Source organism: Coloeus monedula (genome assembly GCF_965178545.1).
Source record: "Coloeus monedula genome assembly, chromosome: Z".
Lineage (NCBI taxonomy): Eukaryota > Metazoa > Chordata > Aves > Passeriformes > Corvidae > Coloeus > Coloeus monedula.
The window spans coordinates 28,458,112-28,476,223 of NC_138822.1; the positions used below are offsets into that span (position 1 = coordinate 28,458,112).

Genomic DNA, 18,112 nt, shown 5'->3' on the forward strand with positions numbered 1-18,112 from the left:
ATGGAGAAGATCATGAGTGCAATCACACAGCACATACAGGACAGGAGATCAGGTGCAGCCAGCAGGGGTTCAGGAATGGCAGGTCCTGCCTGAGCAACCTGATCTCCTTTTATGACCAGGTGACCTGCTTAGTGAATGAGGGGAGGGCTGTGGATGTGTCTGCCTGGACTTCAGCGAGGCCTTTAACACTGTCCCCCACAGTAAACTCCTGGAAAAGCTGGCAGCCCATGGCTTGGGCAGGTTCACTCTTGGCTGGGCTAAGAACTGGCTGGATGGTGAATGGTGCTGGATCCACCTGGTATCTGGTCACTGGTGGTGTCCCCCTGGGATCAGTGTTGGGCCCATTTCTCTTTAACATCTTTATTGATGCTGTGGATGAGGGAATCTGTTGTATCCTCCATAAGGTTGTGGATGAGAGACTAAATTAGACTAGAGTGTTAATCTGTTGGAGGGCAGGAAACCTCTGCAGAGGGACCTGGATGTTTGGATCCATGGCCCAAGGCCAAAGGAGTGGTCAACAAGACAAAGTGCCGGGTGCTGCCCTTGGGTCACAATAACCCCTGCAGTGCCACAGCCTGGGGCAGTGTCTGGAAAGCTGCCTGGTGGAAAAGGATCTGGGTCTGCTGGTCAACATGAACATGAATCAGCTGAACATGAGCCAGGTGTGCCCAGGTGGCTAAGAAGACCAAGGGCACATGGCTGGGATGAGCAATAATGTGACAACAGGACAGAGACCGTCGCACTGTGCTGGCACTGGTGGGGCCACAACTCGAATCCTCTGCCCGGTTCTGGGCCCTTCACTGCAAGAAAGACATGAAGTGCCAGAGAAGGGAATGGAGCTGGGGAACAAGAGTAAGTTCTTTGAGGAGCAAGTGAGGAATCTGGGTGCACCTAGCCTGGAGAAAAAGAGGCTCAGGTGACTGTATTGCTCTTTAAAACTGTCTGAATGAAGGCTGTGGTGGAAGGAGGGTTGGCCTCTTCTCCCTGGTAACAAGGGACAGGATGAAAATAAATGGCCTCAAACTATAGCACGAGAGGTTCTAGTTGGACATCAGGAGGAATTTCTTCACAGAAGGGTGATTAGACACCAGAATGGGCTGCCCAGGGAGGTGGTGGAAGCATCATCCCTGGAGGTGTGTTCAAGAAATGATAATGTGGCACTCAGTGCTCCTGTCTCTTTGACAAGGTGGTGATTGGTTAAAGACTGGATTTGATAATCCTGGAGGTCTTTTCAACGCAAGTGATTCTGTGATGTATATACTCATGTATGTTTTATATACAAACATATACGAACACCTATATATGCACACTAGAAGATTATGTGTTAATATGATATGTATTTAAAAATTCTCTATAGTCCCAACTCTACAGGGAGTATAGTTGGCTTTTTGGGTTTTTCATTTCCTGTTGCAGTGAATTGGTAGTATTAAGTGGTTATCAAGAGGCTCGTGCAAATGTTTGGTCTTTTTTCTTGAAGGAGCACTGCTTTTGGTTGAGCCTTCCCAACTGATTAGGAAGACAACTGTCAGGGTGGGAGGGGCAGGGGAGGAATGGGTGGAGACTTGTGTATCACAGTTGGCATAATCAGAATTAGTAAATTGTTCCTTTGTTGACTTCAGGAGAAAATGATGTATGTTTGTAGCTGTAAAATTAAACCTTCTATTTATTGCCATGTGGCCTTATGTGATTTATATTTTAAGTACCTCCTGCCTCCATATGCCTGTTTCTCTATAAACCTTAGATATGAGTGTGTATATATATATATATACACACACATCTATGTGTATATGCCTATATTTACACAGCTATATCTGTCTATATCTATGTGTTTCTATATCTATATTTAATCTATCCAACTGCATTGGTGAAGTAACTGTCAGTACTCATAGTGGACAGATATCTGTGAGTGATAAAGTTTAGCAGACGTACCTGATCCACAAAAAAAGCAAGAGCTTGACATTTGTATGACATGCTAAGGCAGTATCCTTTTTTCTTCAGACTACAAATGTGTGGAATATATTCACATTCATATGTATATTTAAGGTTATTTTTTCCCCCACATTGTATTAGTGTGTTATGTTCTGATTTTTTTTTCAAATTTTCCAAAATAGGGAAAGAATTGTGTACATGTAAGCCTATATGAAAACAGTCAACTGCACATCACTGTACATCATTAAAAAGGACTATTTTTGTTAACTAGCTCACACATTGAGTTATTCATCCACATACACACACACACATATGCACACCACACAGGCCAGTGCTTGGTAATTAAAGGGAAAGAGTAATTTCTTAACTAGCACTTAATTACCACTCCACCTGCAGAACTACCTATTATTTTTCCTGGCTTTTTTTCTTCATCCACATTTTTCTTCATCCACATCATCCTCTCATACATATGCAGTTCACACTGTTATATTTTTACTGAGAGATTAAAAAAAAGTTCAGACAAAATTATTCTGAATAAAGAAATAAGGCAGTAAAATTTCGAGTTTTCCACTGCTTATTTTCAGCTTTCCCTCATATGTGAGGGGAGTCTGGCTTCCACTGTCTGATTCACTACAGTCCAAAAGAAATGGCTTTTGAGTACAAGTCCATCGAATGCAAAATGTCTAAAGAAGAACAAAGAAGTTAATTTTACATAAATTCTCTACAAAATAGGAGAGAACCAAAACATATTTTCTGCACTAAATTACCAGTAGATTTTTGCTCTAGAAGCCGTGAAATCAGACACCTGTCAGTGAAAGTGGAAATTTTACTGAAAAAATAATTTACGAGTTGTTTTAGTCCTTGCAAAGCAACAAAAAAAAATAATTTGTCGTGTCAGGACAACTTTTAGGAAAGGAAAGAAAAAATAATCCCTTTCTACAATTGTAAAAGCCTGCCCTATGTGCATAAAGTTATTTAAAATCTGGTTTAAATTGTGTTGTATGATATCATTGTGAGGTGCCGGCATTATGTAAAAATCACTTAATACAGAATAATTTTTTTTAATCATCACCATTTAGATTGAATTGCTGTGTTATTCTTGAGTAAATCAGACCTTTGGTTAAGATTTTAAGATTTGGCAGTATGTATTATATTTCCTTCTTCCTTACCTAATTTGTAGGTACTCAGAAACACTCATTTCTGGTCTTTACAGCTTACTTTTCAGAAATACAAAGATCAACTAATAAAAAGAGAAAAACATAAAGCTCAACTCATTGTTATGCCATTCAGGGAAGCTCAACCTACTGTATACATTGCACTGTTGAACAAGTAGTTCTGAGTGATAAAATCCTTTAGGTGATAGGTTCAGTGAAATACCCCCAAACCCAAACAAATGACGTACATTTAGCTTTGAGTTGCTTGACAGGAACTCTTTTGAAATTATCTCAGCCACAGATATTATTCCACCAACCTATCCATGCACATTTTGCTCCTTTCCTCTTGCTGTAATTTGTCTTCTCCAAGGCTTGAAGCAAGCCTGGACGAGCTCTGTGTGCCTGGGGTGCACATAAATTTGGAGGGGCAAGACGGGGAATAGGACCAGAACCTCTTCCTCTGTGAGGCTGTATTTAATACCTAAAGCCAAGATGCAACCGTACAAAGGGATTTCTGAACAGTGGTGCAGAGGTAAATATTAGCCTATCCTGAAATGATACCTCTCCTCTTTGGAAACCTTTCATTATTTACAGCCTGTTAAAGAAATTTGGAGACGTGCCTTGACGGAGCAGAGGAGGCCAAGTTTCTGCATAAATGGAGAGTCTGTGAAGCTTGTGCTGGGGATCTCTGAAACTGTTCCTCCTCTGCATTTTAGAAAGTTTTTGTTTTCAGGTGTGAATGGTGTGATGCTATCATCACAGATGTGGCAGCTATTCTTTAGCAGGGAGAGAGATTCTAAGCTATAGAGTAATGAATTAAAGGAAAGCTGTCTGTATGCACTAAAATATGAAGAGGGCAAAAGATAAGAAATGGCAGTGCTTTCTCCAGTGCTGGAAGTTCAGGTGTTGGAATAAATCACAAACATTTTATGACTTAAAACGTGTCATCCTGTGCTTATTATTCTGAAGCTGAGTTCTCTGTAGCCCCTCAGAGAGGCAAATCTAACTGAGGTCTGCAGAAAGGAGGATTTATTTTACCAAGGACTCTGTAATCAGTATGGTCTTACTTGACAAACTGGCTTATTTCCAGATAAAATATATGCTCTTTGGCTGAGATGGTCTTCATTTATTTCTGTCTTTTAAGAGAAAGACCAACCCCATGTAGGGAGGAATGGAAAAGCAAAGGTGGAAATTAACACAGCAGCTGTGTAAGCAGCACAATCTGAGGGCTCTGTTACAAAAGCTTCTTTGAGAAACCAGGAAGACAGCACCTCTGTCTGATTTCCTTGAGATACATCACCTGAGCAGAGGATCTCTCAGGACCAGAATTAAGGCTCAATACAAAAGTCTAAGCTGAATGTTGTGACAGTTGACAGCTGTAGCATCGGTGTGTGTGAGTGAGGCTTATGACCAGTTTTTGTCAAACCAAACTTGCTCTCTGATCAAGTCACTAAAGAAGGGTTTTCTTAATGAAAAAGCCCCAAACAAAACAACCCCAAAAGACCCAACCCCCCCCCCCAACCAACAATACCTCACCTAAACCTGAAATCTGAATAGATAAAAAATAACTAATAACTTGTTTTCATACAAAAGTAAAAAAAAAAATCCCACTTCCATTGTTATTCTTCCCCCTTCATTTTAAGCAGTCTTCAAATACTACTGTTTGTTTCCAACAAGCTATTCCATTACACTTTGCATATTTTTAAAAGCAGATGTTTCATACTCCACCTACATGTCTTCAGTAGATGCAGCTGAAACGAGCTGGAAGCATTTCCATAAGTAACAAGAAATAGCATAAATAAGATGGTTTACTTTGTACCTCAGTCCTGTGATATCCAAGTAATTTTCTTTTACATTTTGTTGGAGACAATTCTGATTTCAAATTTTTGTTTGAATTGCAACCATTACATGAAGTGCTAACTTGTGAGGGCTTCTAAGCAGCACTCTCACAAATATCAACCTGTAGAAATTTATATTTTGTCTGCAAAATACATAGCACTCATACAGTTTTCATCTCTTTGTAAAGTGATAAAAGAATAGTGCTACAAGAAGAAATAGCATTATAAAAATTGTAGATTTCTGGATTGATTAGTAAACACAGTAGATACAGGACTTGAATGTAAAAATAAAAGAAACTGCAAAGTCAAAAGAACAGAGGATTTGGATGTAAAAATGTAAGAAAACACAAATCAAAAGAACTCCATGCTATGGCTTTCAAGAATTTTTGGGAAAAGTCGTAATTCTTCAAGATTAAAGCCCTAATTCCCACAAATAAGAAGCCATAAATCCGTTAATCAGAAGTCCAGGAAAATTATTCATTTCACCATTATAACTAATTTCAGTTATTCTTTTTGGGCCATTACTGTGTTACAGCTGCAATACCGCAGTGAGAACTCACATCAGCATTGCCATGTTTTATGGATGAGGACCACAGGAGCTAGAGCTGTAAAGTATTTGTATCCGGGCACTTGGTACCACAGTTCATAGCACATAAACAACTACCCCCTGCCTTCTTTACTTCACAGGTAAAATCTGTCTTCTCATCTCCACACCTATGGGGTCTTCAGAGGTTATGGTTATAGTTTTGGCTTTGGTTTTTTACTTTTTTAAATACCAAAATTGCACCTGAATCACACAGTAGGCACCAGAGAAGGGTTTTAGGTCACGTATTGTGTGATTTGCCAAATCTGCATGTGATTTCACTGGCCATAAAGGGAGACATAAAGTTACCTGAAATTCATATATTCACCTGTTCTGGTTCTGGATCACATAGCTTTCAACTGCCCCCTTTCAGCATCTCCTCCATTTACTCCTAAATTTTATGAACCATCGGGGAACACAGGATCAAATATGAAAGGCACGCTGTGGTGCTTTGTGCACAGAATTCATGGATTGAGGTGACCTCTTAGGGAGGGAAGTCACTGTGTATTCCTTCTACTCTCAGCCTGCTCAGTCATATGTCCTTTTTTTCCCAGCACAATCACAGTTCCTGGCAGAGGAGGCAAGGTAATGTGCTCCCATTCATGTAGCTGAGACATCCTCCACTGGGATTGGAGAGATGTAGGAGCAAAAGCAGTCCTGTAAATTATGGTGTTATTTGTTGACACATAGTGCTAACAAGAAAGTCTGAGCTCACAGTTTCTAATCTATGAAGCAAGCTCTCTAAATTAGTTACAAAGCCTTGCTTTCACATCTGCCTAGCTTTCTTAACCATCTCACCATCTCTACATGCTTCTCTGTATCATCTTCCAATTATATAAAAAACTTCTCATTTTCAGTCCCTGAGTGTCTTCTTCAAGAGATTCCTTCCCTGTTTTCATTTGAGCACCCACAGGTTTTTTTGTGTTATTCAGATTATAAAGTATATAACCTGTAAATCTGAAGCAGTTTTGGGGTCAATGTGTATGAGTCCTGCATGTGTAGAATTGCAGGTTCTGGATACCATCAAGCAACACAGAAATTGCTTCAGGACTCCATGTTACCAGTATTTGGGGCTGACCTACCCCAAAGAAGAATTCACTGGGATCCAGACATTACAAGTCTCCCAGTACAGGGGTCATTTGAGCAGTAGGTTGAGAGATTCAGGATGGTTCAGAAGAGGGAATCTGCATGAATTAAGTTGCCACTGACATTGTCATGCTTTTTCCCACCTGAAATATTTTGAACAAAACAAACTCATTTGAGCATCAGAGCCACAACCAAGCCTTCTTCACTTGTCATCTGTGTAACTGCTTGTCAAATGGAATGCAGCCCCATACAGGTTACTATGAGTAAAATTAATTCTAGCCTAGACGAAATTGCTTCGTTGATCACATGGACTTATTTGATATCTGTGATGGAGATTATAATATTAATGGTAGTCCTGATGCATGAAACCTTCTTTGGGTAACAGTGAACTCATGGTTCTATAAATACGAGTTGGATTGAGAGCAGGATGGGCCCACCAGCTTATTGTTCGTATGAAATTTCTTAAATTGCAGCAAGCATGGCACTTGGCTAATGATATAAGCAGGTATAATGTATTCCAGATCTTTATCATGCAGCTCAGCACCCCTGAGAATTCTGAGTGATTTTAAGATAAAATATTGTACAGCATGACAGGAAATGTCCTATCCTCTAATAGCTCTCAATTTCTAATTGTTATGTGGCAATTTATTTATTCAGAGGGATGGTGTGAATGTGAAACCATGATGTTTAATACTAGTTATATCACCCAGGATAAAAGCTGGATTGATAAGTTTTCTCTGGGAGGAAAGAAAATTTTTGGATTTGCAGTTTTATAGGTGAAAAGCAAGAATACACAAGAAGATGGGAAGTACAAATTTATAAATAGAACCATAAATACATCTATTTTGACAAAAACAAAAGAAGTGCTTACCTTTGATTTACACATTGTTCTTGCATCTTAAATGTGTCCTCCTCCACCCAGCTTTGGGAACAGTAACAATGGCAGCAACACACTATAAATAGTGAATAGCTGAAGTGAGCAATTCATGAATACCTAATAGGCTTAAATTTGTTTGCATAAACTGCTCAAAAATTATCTAACATATTTGCAGAAATCTGTGTATTAATGAGACAGGGAAAGAAGTAACAACCAAATTAGTCATATAGTAGACCATAGCCTATAATGACGCCTATTCTAATGAATATATAACTTGTTTTTTACTCTCACATAAAATATGTTGTTGCAAATGACCAGTGTTGTACAAGCTGTAAGTGGCTCTGAACCCATCCCTTCACCCTGTGGTGATGACACCAAGTTAATGTAGGTGAGTAACAGAACCTACTCACAGAGGATTTTGCGCCAGTGGGGAATGTTACCTGCATCTGGTCGCCTTTACTACTGAAACCATTTATTTAAATATGCAAGGCCTGTAAATCTGATATGTCAGAGTGTGACTTACTCTGCTGAAGTTTATACAGTCACAGGAATTATCTGTATCCATCTGACGGTTTGCCTGCAAATGTATTGTGCTTTTCTTCAGAAACAGAAGTGCTGCTTCTTTGATGGAACAATTTACTCTTAACAGTGACAGTCTTATCCCATGCAGATAGATCAGTCTCTTTCAGCTTCTACAAACCCAGGTATTTGCAGCCAACAGCTTTGTGTGTGCTACCAGACTTTTAGTCACCTGACAGGACAAATGCAGGCACACTGATGTAACTGGCAGTATTCTCATGCAGGTGTGTTCAGTCTGAGGACTATGCATCACTTGAAGGACTACAGCTGTGAATTGGAAGCATGGACATGTGTGCAGAAAATAGTTGCTGTAGTAATTAATAGTATTTTTTTTTCAATAATAATACAAAATTACTTATGGAGGGTAAAAATAAAAATCCTCAGTAACCCACTGTTGCTGTTTAACCCCACTAAGCCCCACAGAGCTGCTCACTCTCTCATCCCCAGCAGGATGGGGAGAAAATCAGAAGAGGAAAAGAGAGAAGACTCATGGGTTGAGATACAGACAGTTTAGTAGGGAAAGCAAAAGCTGTGCACACAAGCAAAGCAAAGTAAGGAGTTCATCCACTGTGTTCCATGGGCAGACAGAATTTCAGCCATCCTGAGGAAAACAAGGCTCCACCACACAGAACAGTTACTGAGGAAGACTCTGAATTATCCCCCTCCTCCCCGCTTTCCTTTTTCTCCTAAAGCTTTATGCCCTGAGCATAATGCCTCATGGTCTAGAGTATCCTTTTGGTCTTCTGGAGTCACCTGCCCTGGCTCTCTCTCCTCCCAGTTCCTTGTGCACCCCCATCCTGCTAACTTGTGTGTTGGGAAGAGAAGCAGAAAAGACCTTGGCTCAGTGCAAGCCCTGCTCAGCAATAACAAAAACATTCCTCAATTATCCGCACTGTTTCCAGCACCAATCCAAGCACAACCCTATGCTAGCCACTGTGAAGAAAATAAACTCTATTCCAGCCAAACCAGCACACCTACACAGTGAAAACTCTGGGCTGAGTTTAGGGAAGATACTACAGGATTGTGCTGTTGCTGTTGTGCTTTATTGAGCTGTTTACTGTGCTCTTCAGGGAGCCCATGTTAAGCTTGAGTGAAGACAGAGCCAGAACAGTCTGCCCAGCTTAAAATACAAAAAGGCTGTTTCAAACAGTTCTGTTTTTAAGATAATATTACTCCATTAGGAATTCAAAGGTTGATCCCTTAAAAGAGAGAGCTGCAGATCATGCTGAGAAGGTCAAGCAATGCCCCACCAAGAACAGCCAACAAAACATAGGAGGAATTCTTTACTTGAGAAACTCTTATTTTCATTCAAAAAAAAGGTCATTCAATGAATCAAATAATCTGAAGCAGCTGTTAAATAAATGTTCTAGTTGGAACAATGATGTATCCCTTCATTCAGAGGGATCAGCTTTTTAAAATTCTGCTTTTACCTACTATCCACTGCCATGCTGATTACAGAATTACACCAGAGTAACTTAGAGAAGTGGACTGAGTTTCATGTAAATCTCTATTTTCATTTGTCCTATGATTTTTCTTTCATACCACTTTTTGTACCTTCCATGATTCTTTATAACTTATGCTGAAGATTGACATCTGTTTCTTGTGTTGATACATAAACAAGATCAGATTATTTCAATACTATCCATCTTTATAAAGATGTACAAAAACACATTCAGAAGTCTTCTTTAAAGTGTTTTATCCTTGAACTCTTGACTGAAAGACTTTGTGAGAAGATACTCTCTGTGTGAACTGGGCAGAAACTGGAATTCCTGTCATTCAGGACATTCTGAAATTGAAAAGCAAGACCTTAAACTGCATAGAAAATATGTTCTTTGAATCTTCTTCTTGTGAAGATTTATTTAAATTCAGGCTTTCAATTCAAGCCTATTTCTTTTTTTCTTGAATCTCTCAAGAGAGCCTAGGTAACCCAGCAGTCTTGTGTTCAGTTGTGACAGTTGGGAGCAGACCTTCAAACCACCAGGGAACTGGCAGTTCTGCTTTTGTGTAGCCTATGTCTGTACAGGTTTTAATATTTCAGGTTAACTGTGAGAAGAAAAAATAATGGCAAAGGTATAAAAGCTAATTAGCAATTGATGCCATAAAATACAGAAAGGTTTAAGCTTCAGAGCAGTTACTGTATGAACAAATAAAATTTTGTTTCTTGGAAGCACTTTTAATAGTGTGGTGTCAAGCTAATAATGACTTGCACCGTGATCCCTGTAAGTGCACAGAGGCACATAGTCAGAGCCTGACCTGCTGGTTCAATAAATAATTCATTGCTCGTATTAGAGGTGTTCATGTGAGTCAAAAAGTGGGATATTAATTAAGGAGCTGTGCAGAGCTGGTGTGAACAGACTCCCTGAGGTAGGCGGTGCTGTGAAGCTCCTTGAGAGATGTTTTGCATGGGTTTCTTCACACGCATTGCCTGGGCAGAATGTTGTCACCCAACCTGCAAATGTGCCCCTTGTATCCACAGTGCCCAGGGGAGGGAGAACAGCAGAGACTGAACTTGCAGGATGAGGAATGTGTTCTTCCTCTTGCTCTCTACTAAGTTTGAGGGTACAGAGAACATCTGTTGGCCACCTGTTTTCAGGGTGGTACCATATTGCAAAGAGGCAGCTGGATTAATCTGTGTAAGTGGTGGTTCATTTTATCTTGTTTCATTTCGTTCAGATAGAAACAAGACTTTAATATCTCAGTGGTTTTTAGCATTACTCCACCTCACCATCTTGGGGCATGGAAACATGGAAGAATATCAGCTTTCATTTAATTTTTCAGTCCTTTCCCTGTTAAAATAATGTGAAATTTATAAATAAGAAATACACTGATTATAAATCTAGTTCTCCTTTCCTGCATGACCAGTATCAAATTTCAAAGGCATAGTAATTGCAGACACAAATCTATAAAAGAGATAAATACCTAATTCTACTGAAGTGAAATAAATGGAGAGACAAAATACTAGGAGTAATCCAGGAATGATCACCCTTTTTATGTAAATGCTTTATTATAAATTAAGGGAGCAGCACTCTTAGATTGCCTCTCGCTCCTGAGTTCAGGCTGTTGTATCTTTGCTGCTGCAGGTACTTTATCTAGTTAGATTAAAGCCAGCATGCAGGTGCTTATCTGTGCTACAGTCACAGCTCCTGGTTTGCTTGCTAGAGTTTACTAAGGAGCATGGGAAGCCACAGCACAAGGCAGTGGCTGTGTAGCACCTACAAGAAGTTCTTGCAGATTTGCTGCCTTTCAGAATTCCATGTGCCTTCACAGGTAAGCTGCGGAAACATGTAGGTGTTGTGGGTTTTAATAATCACAGAGCATCTAACAACTTTGGTTTTTTGGCCTATGACAGTGAAATCTTCAAGCCAACGGTCATCAGCAAAGGGCTGATAAATAACTATTTTGGGATTACCTGGCAAATGATTTCTCTAATTGACATGGGTGTTCCACAGCAGGTTGCTGCTCTGCTATCACAGCCTATCACAGCAAATGCCTCTTGATTGCTTGCAATTTAAAGTTTGCAAATACAGAAAATACAGCTCAGTAAATTTGCACCAGTGTTAAAAACATCCAACCAGGCATTTACAGGAGCTGGCACAGAAGTAGTGTTTTTTTCACAGAGTAACGTAATCATTTAAGTAGAAATCAAATTATACTGATTAAATATTTGAGCAAAAGCGTACTCTAGTCCATTTAGCATAGATTAAAAGCAAAGAAAAAAGGATAGAAGGGTAATTGCTAAACTAGTGGAGTGTGAAACCTCTGAAAGTTAACATTTGATTGTTTTTTCACTTCACAAACAGACCAGTTCTGCTGATCCCACTATTCTTGACTGTAATATACTCACAAAGGTCTCACTGATGCTCCTGTGAGTAATGCTAATTTAAGGAAAGCTCAGATACTTCTCAAGCATTGTACTGCATATTTAAATTTCATCCACAGAGGAGGAGACAAAACAAAGAGTTTTGCAACCTCATTTTGATCAGTTATTACATACACACGAATCAGACCGCTGTGTTTGATCCAGCCCAACATACTTAATTTGCCCAAACATTGTGGTAATGGCATATTTTGATTAAATTACACGAGTTTTAAAAATTGTTACTATAGCAACATACACTCTAGAGTGAGATGCCTGACTCTCATCCCAGCAAATAATTTCTGTCAGGAAATTATTTGATAGGATGATGATAGAAAAATTCAATATAAGTAGTTTAATCGCTGATACTCCTGCCCAAACTAAAAATAAGCCAGGTTTGGCCCTGACATAAGTAGGCACATCTTTTTTCAAATTAGCTGAAACAAGGTAAGTGTTGATATAACTTTTTCTGTGCTTAGTGTAGGAGAGGGTAAGAAAATAAAAGTGACAAAATAGGCTGTCTGTAATAAAATGTTATTACTAACTGTGGTCCTTTTTTTACTGATTCACGTCACCTATACATGCCCATTTCTGTTGTAAAATCTGTCCCAATAGCCATTACATATAAATATGTAAAACTCCTAAGTGTTTCTCTGCAGCATATTTGCCACTGCATCTTATCATCTTGAATTTTGAGGTACCTTTTAGTCATACCACCATATGAGGAAGTGTGAAAGCCTACTGTTTTGTGTCAGGTCACAAACTTGATCACAGAGGACCTCACCTACAGTTGCAGACTAAATGTCAGTGGAGCCAAGAACCTGAAACTGAGTCTTAGTCCATGTTTTGACTTAGTTTGTTGCTACCTGCAAGATAGAGGAAGTCTCTGTATTTTCTCACTTGTAACTACTCTGTGCCAAAAGGGGGCATCTTTAGATTTTGGGCAGCCTTTTCCATGCTTGCTTCCCGGTGTGCTTGGTGCCCAAACATTTTCAAAACTTCAGGAAGAAAACTGTGGGTTGTTCAGTCTGTAGCAGTGCTCTTGGGTAAGGTAAGTTTCTCAGTCTAAACTGCTGTCCTGGGGATATCACTGTCCATGCACAATTGCACATTAATTTTCCTGAGGTGCAAAGCGTGTGAAAACAGTCACGTCTATTACTGTGTGAATCATCAAAAGCCCTTTGCTGCCCAACAGTGACCTTTGGAGGCCTTTGCTGCATGTTTGCACTCAATAAAGTAACCCGAAGTGATGCCAAGGAGATGTCAAAACCGAGCAAGACCACAGGCTGGTGCTTGCAGCATTTTAGGAAAAGTTCACAGGAGTCTATTTTTCAAACCTGCTGCTCAGTGTTTATGTAGCAGGAAAAAGCATTTATTAGTCGCATTTGGAGTAGAAAGCAATAAAGTTTATAAAGCATGCAATGGTCACAAGCTTAAAGGGCCCTGGATTTGAACCCAGAACAAGTGTTTATCCATGAAGATTTTGTTATTTGCTGTATTCTTCACCCTCAATTATATGCTCAGGTAATGGAATATTTAATTCCTTTTTGATATTTGATTCCTCCTCCTTCTTACATGCACTGATTTTTTCCAAAGTTGGTTTTTCTTACTTCATTTTGCTTCCTGGCAGTCACTAGAAGAGATTGAATGTCAATAAGTTTTAAGAATGCCCCGAGGGCTCTAGTTCTCTACTCATTTACACCACTGTCAGAGCACTGTGGCATTACTAAGCTGGAATCATCGCTGGCTGACACAAGGGGAGAATCAAATTCTGCCTATCCAGTAGTTCTGAATGTAATGGATACTTGGATTTTGTTGATGCTGGAAAAAAAAATTCTGAGAAGTAGCTCTCTTTTTTCAGGTGATAAAAAAACCCCATGTGTCTTCTTCACTAAGAATTCGAAGGTAATTTTATGTCCCTTTTAAAGGTTTCTATATTATGACTGCCATTCATTTCCCATATGATATAAAAAACAAAAACCAAGACTTGCCTTTGATGAAAAGCCTCCACTAAAAAAAAGCAGCACAAGTCTCTCTCAAAATGTTCTGCTTGACATCATGTATGTCATCAATTTTGAACCACACAGTGACTTGCTGACTCATTCATTTCATAACCCCCTGAGCCATCTAGGATTTGGGAGAATATTTGCAAACCAGGTAGTTTCCTCATAAGTGTATTAATTGCCTTAGCAACTTAAAAGCATTCATAATTTGCTTACAAACATTTTCCATTCTTGTTTGCTTAAGCGTTCTAGTTCCAGGAGACCTGCAGCTTTCTTTCATGAATTAAATATTCCCTAGCTCTGCATTTCTTGTGAAAAATGACTGATGTCCCCCAAGAACATAAGTTGTCCCTGAATTGCTAAAGACTGCAGTTTGAAAAGAGAAGGGGTAATCTTCTCAGAGGTTTAACCAATAATTTCAATTAATAGATCATACTGTTAGAGATAATTGAAGCCAGTTGAGGTTAAACCTTACATGGTGGCTGGGGGTATTTGGCCCTTGCATCACTTTTTTGTTCTAAGCAGTATGTTACACTACTTTGATGAGCACATCCTACATGCAGAAACCTTTTTCCAGCACAGCTGCTGATCAGTGTGTCTAAAGGAAACTATCTTAGCATAAGCTCAAGAAACGTAAGTAGAAATAGACAAGGCCAGAACTTGAGTAAATTTTCCCACTGTTTTCAGATATCTTTCCTGTAATCTACACCTTATGTGACTTACATGTATATTTGTAATCATTTTGCTGGATGTGGACATTTCTCTGTTATAGTATGTCTTGTGTTAATGGAAAAGTTCTCTTTACAGTATGTTTGACTTGTGATTCTCACATCAACTTATTCTCCTGGGAGGTCTAAAAGTGCTATTCATACATAGCCTCCTGTGATTCATCTACAAGTTTCTATGGTGATCATGGAAATAATTTTTTCCATTTTTCCTTCCCCACTTTTAACCAGGTAGACAAGAAAATTGTCCGCACCGAAATTGGAGTTCTTCTTCGCCTTTCGCATCCCAACATTGTAAGTTTAGCCATGTTCCTTCACTCCACATTTGTTTCCTTGTTTTTTAATATACTTTTTGTTTATGAGAGAAGACTGTTGTGGTTCACCTGTACAGACCTGGATTAAAGCTTTGGGTTCTCTTCGTGGGCATGCTAGGAGCTTTTTAATGAACATCTGTTGAGTTATACTTCCATTTTAAGATAAAACGCTGATGTTCTTACAGAGTCGAGTGAGAAACCATGTGAAAGAAGTTCTGCAAATGAAAGTAGAAGTTGGTGTTTTCAGTCCTGGGAGGGTAGGAAAGGACTTACTTTTCAGTTTCTCTGAGAGGTTGGCAGATGGCTTCTTAAACTCCTGTATTTCATAGAGGTTACTGAGGTATGAGAATAATCAAAAGAGTACAAAAAAAGGAAAAAAGCTAGCAAAAAAAAGTGGGAGAGAACAAGGTAACTCTCCCAGCTGTGGTCTATTTTTTACTGTTGACCTTCAGATGTGCTTAGCAAGAAGACAAATAAGCAAAAGAAATACTTTCTGTTATCTTTTACCAGATAAAACTGAAGGAGATATTTGAAACTCCTACAGAAATCAGTCTTGTTCTGGAACTGGTCACTGGTGGAGAACTATTTGACAGGTAAGTTACCTGTACACACCACTCCCAGTACCTTCCTTCCCCAAGGATGTTAGAGTTCAAATTTCTTCTCTGTGTGTAATCCCTGTGTTAGTAATTACTGGAATTATTTCACCAGCATATGATTCATTCACATGAATAAATATCTGCAGCAAACAGCTTAAAAATGCCTTTGGAAATGTAATTATCAGTAGACTTTTTGGAAATTATACACGAGCTGAAAACAGAGGAATTAGCTAGTAAATGTTGAAGAAATGTGCTCAGCAGGCACATAGCATTGAGTGTGTTAGAGCAGAAGAAAGGTAGGAAAAACTGGCAAAATCTCATTGACCAGTCATCATGTCAGGCAGCAATGAGCTTGCCAGCAGGACAGTGTTACGTCAAATGAAAATTTCGTAAGCAAACTAACAAGAAAGAAATTCTCATTGGTATTTGCTGTGTTTGTGAAATATCTAGTTTTGCTAAAAAGGTTCTGCAAGACAGCTGTTGAGTTATGAAGGTTTTGCTCATGAGGCTGCACATGCTTCTGGAGTAGGTGCGTATGCATAAAGTGAGATGATTCTGTAATAGTGTTGGGATGATATTTTACTAGTAGGGATTTGGGTTTTTTAGAGCAAGAAATGATAAGAAAACCATTTTATACTGACTTGAGTAAATGAATTAACTTACTGGCATTAGGGATTTCCAGCTTACATAAGAACTTCTGTAATCAAAGTTTAGTGTTATAGAGGAATATTACAAAAATACACATCAAATGTTAAGCCTGAAAGTATCTTTCACTTGAAAAAACAAAAGCATACTTCTTTTTTTAATACTGTGATCATATCTTCGACCTTGACAAGAACTATTTCTAAAAAACAATAACAAAAGCATCTACTACTGTGACATCCTAAGTTCGACAGAAGAAAGGTGATTCCACTCTCAATACGCATCCAAAGCAATGAGGAGAGAAATGCTGCAAGTTAAAGAACCAGTGAGGGCCCTGAGCTGGAGAGGAGCCTGGTCAAAGTGCCTTACCTTTCGTGTGGGCCTTTATGTATCCAGGTGGGTTTCAGATTAGGTCATTTTCAAGAAGGCTGGATACTCTACAGGAGTCTTTGATGAGAAGATTTTGCAAAGGCAAAACACAAATAATGCAGTGAAATGGTTGGTTCCTGAGCAGCAACCATCTTTGTGGTAGAAGAACTGAAGAGACTAGACTTCATAGGATCCAGGACAGGGAATTACATTATTTGATGAAACCAGGATTTAATATTCTGACCATTTCAACATATTATAGTCTATTCTTAGCAGTTACTACTAGATTTGAGCTGTCAGATTGATCTTTTCAAAAAGATTGGATGCTTGATCCAATGGTTTGGACAGCTAAGACCAGCTGTCTGGTGTTTTGACTAGAAGCAAAGTCACTCAGTAGATTGTGGGGCCCCCTTGTGATGCTATAGATGAGCACCAACACTGTGGGGATCTGAACTTTGCATCCTCCTTTGCTTCTTGTACAACAGAACTGGAAACTTTGTCAATTCAGGCTTCTGTGATTTGGAAAAAGACCCGACAAGCAATGGAGCAAGAAAACATATAAAATTATTTTCAGCTCTTAAGCTAGGAATAGAGTATTACTTCACTCTTCAACCTTAAACTATAAACAATTAAATAAAAAAATGCAGCTGAGATGTTGTGCACTAGTGACTCCAGTTAAACATTAACTCTCTCTCCTTTCTCAGCTTCGCTGAAGGATTAACACTTGCATTGTGCTATACAATGGTTGCCCTTGGAGTTTTAGTGAGGGTAAATTTAGCTTTCTGCCTTAGGGCATTCACCTCTCATGCTTAATCCTTTCAGTCCTTACATATTTTTATCATGTGTGAAGGAAATGTCCAGACTGACAAAGAGACCACAGAAAGGAGTGCACTCCTTTCTCTGTGTTTGTATGATTTGCATCCCAGGAGAAAGAAAATGACCCTGGAATCTCTCTTCCTGGGCAGAGGAGTTGTGTCAGATGTGGAGGGAGAGCTGTGACCAGGTCTGGAGATCCACCCCACTGTTGTCCTCAAGGAGAGACCCTGTGTGGGCAAGTAGGACCACAGTGTGGCCTGGAACCACCTCCAGGGTTTGGAGTACCTTATGTGCCTTATTTGTAAACCACTGCCCATACACAGACAGCAATGCAACTTTTGTACTCTGGAGGAGTTACTCTTATCCCTCTTTCAAATCAGCTATCAGCAAATGACACTACTGGGCCTGTTACACAAGCACTCCCGCTCTCCTGGCTGCAAACATCCTCATTGCTGTTACTGCTAAATCTTGTAATATGCCACTAATTTCTATATCAACTGTTTTATTGCTCTAGTTTTCTGCCATCCCAGATGTCCATTCTTTTTTTGAATAGTATTTGAGCTGCAGATGAGTAAATTCTTTCATGTATACATCCCTCTTATCATGAAGATGATTTTATAAATACCCAAGATCCAATTAGTCTTCTAGAATCTTATTAGCATTGTTGATGTGCTGCTGGTTTCATGCCACTCTAACTAAAAGTTCTGGGTAATGAAATTATTCACTTCCTTCACCATATTTAACA

At 39.2% G+C, this 18,112-nt stretch overlaps 1 protein-coding gene across 1 annotated transcript in view; it reads left to right on the plus strand.

Moving 5' to 3' along the window:
- The window catches only part of CAMK4 (calcium/calmodulin dependent protein kinase IV), a gene marked incomplete at both ends in the record, with an annotated part of 138,889 nt that overhangs the window by 62,482 nt on the left and 58,295 nt on the right, over nucleotides 1-18,112 (plus strand). Inside the window, 2 exons of the mRNA XM_082302186.1 lie at nucleotides 14,862-14,924; nucleotides 15,455-15,537. Of these exons, the coding sequence (XP_082158312.1) occupies nucleotides 14,862-14,924; nucleotides 15,455-15,537 (146 nt within the window). The remainder of the gene's footprint in view (nucleotides 1-14,861; nucleotides 14,925-15,454; nucleotides 15,538-18,112) is intronic.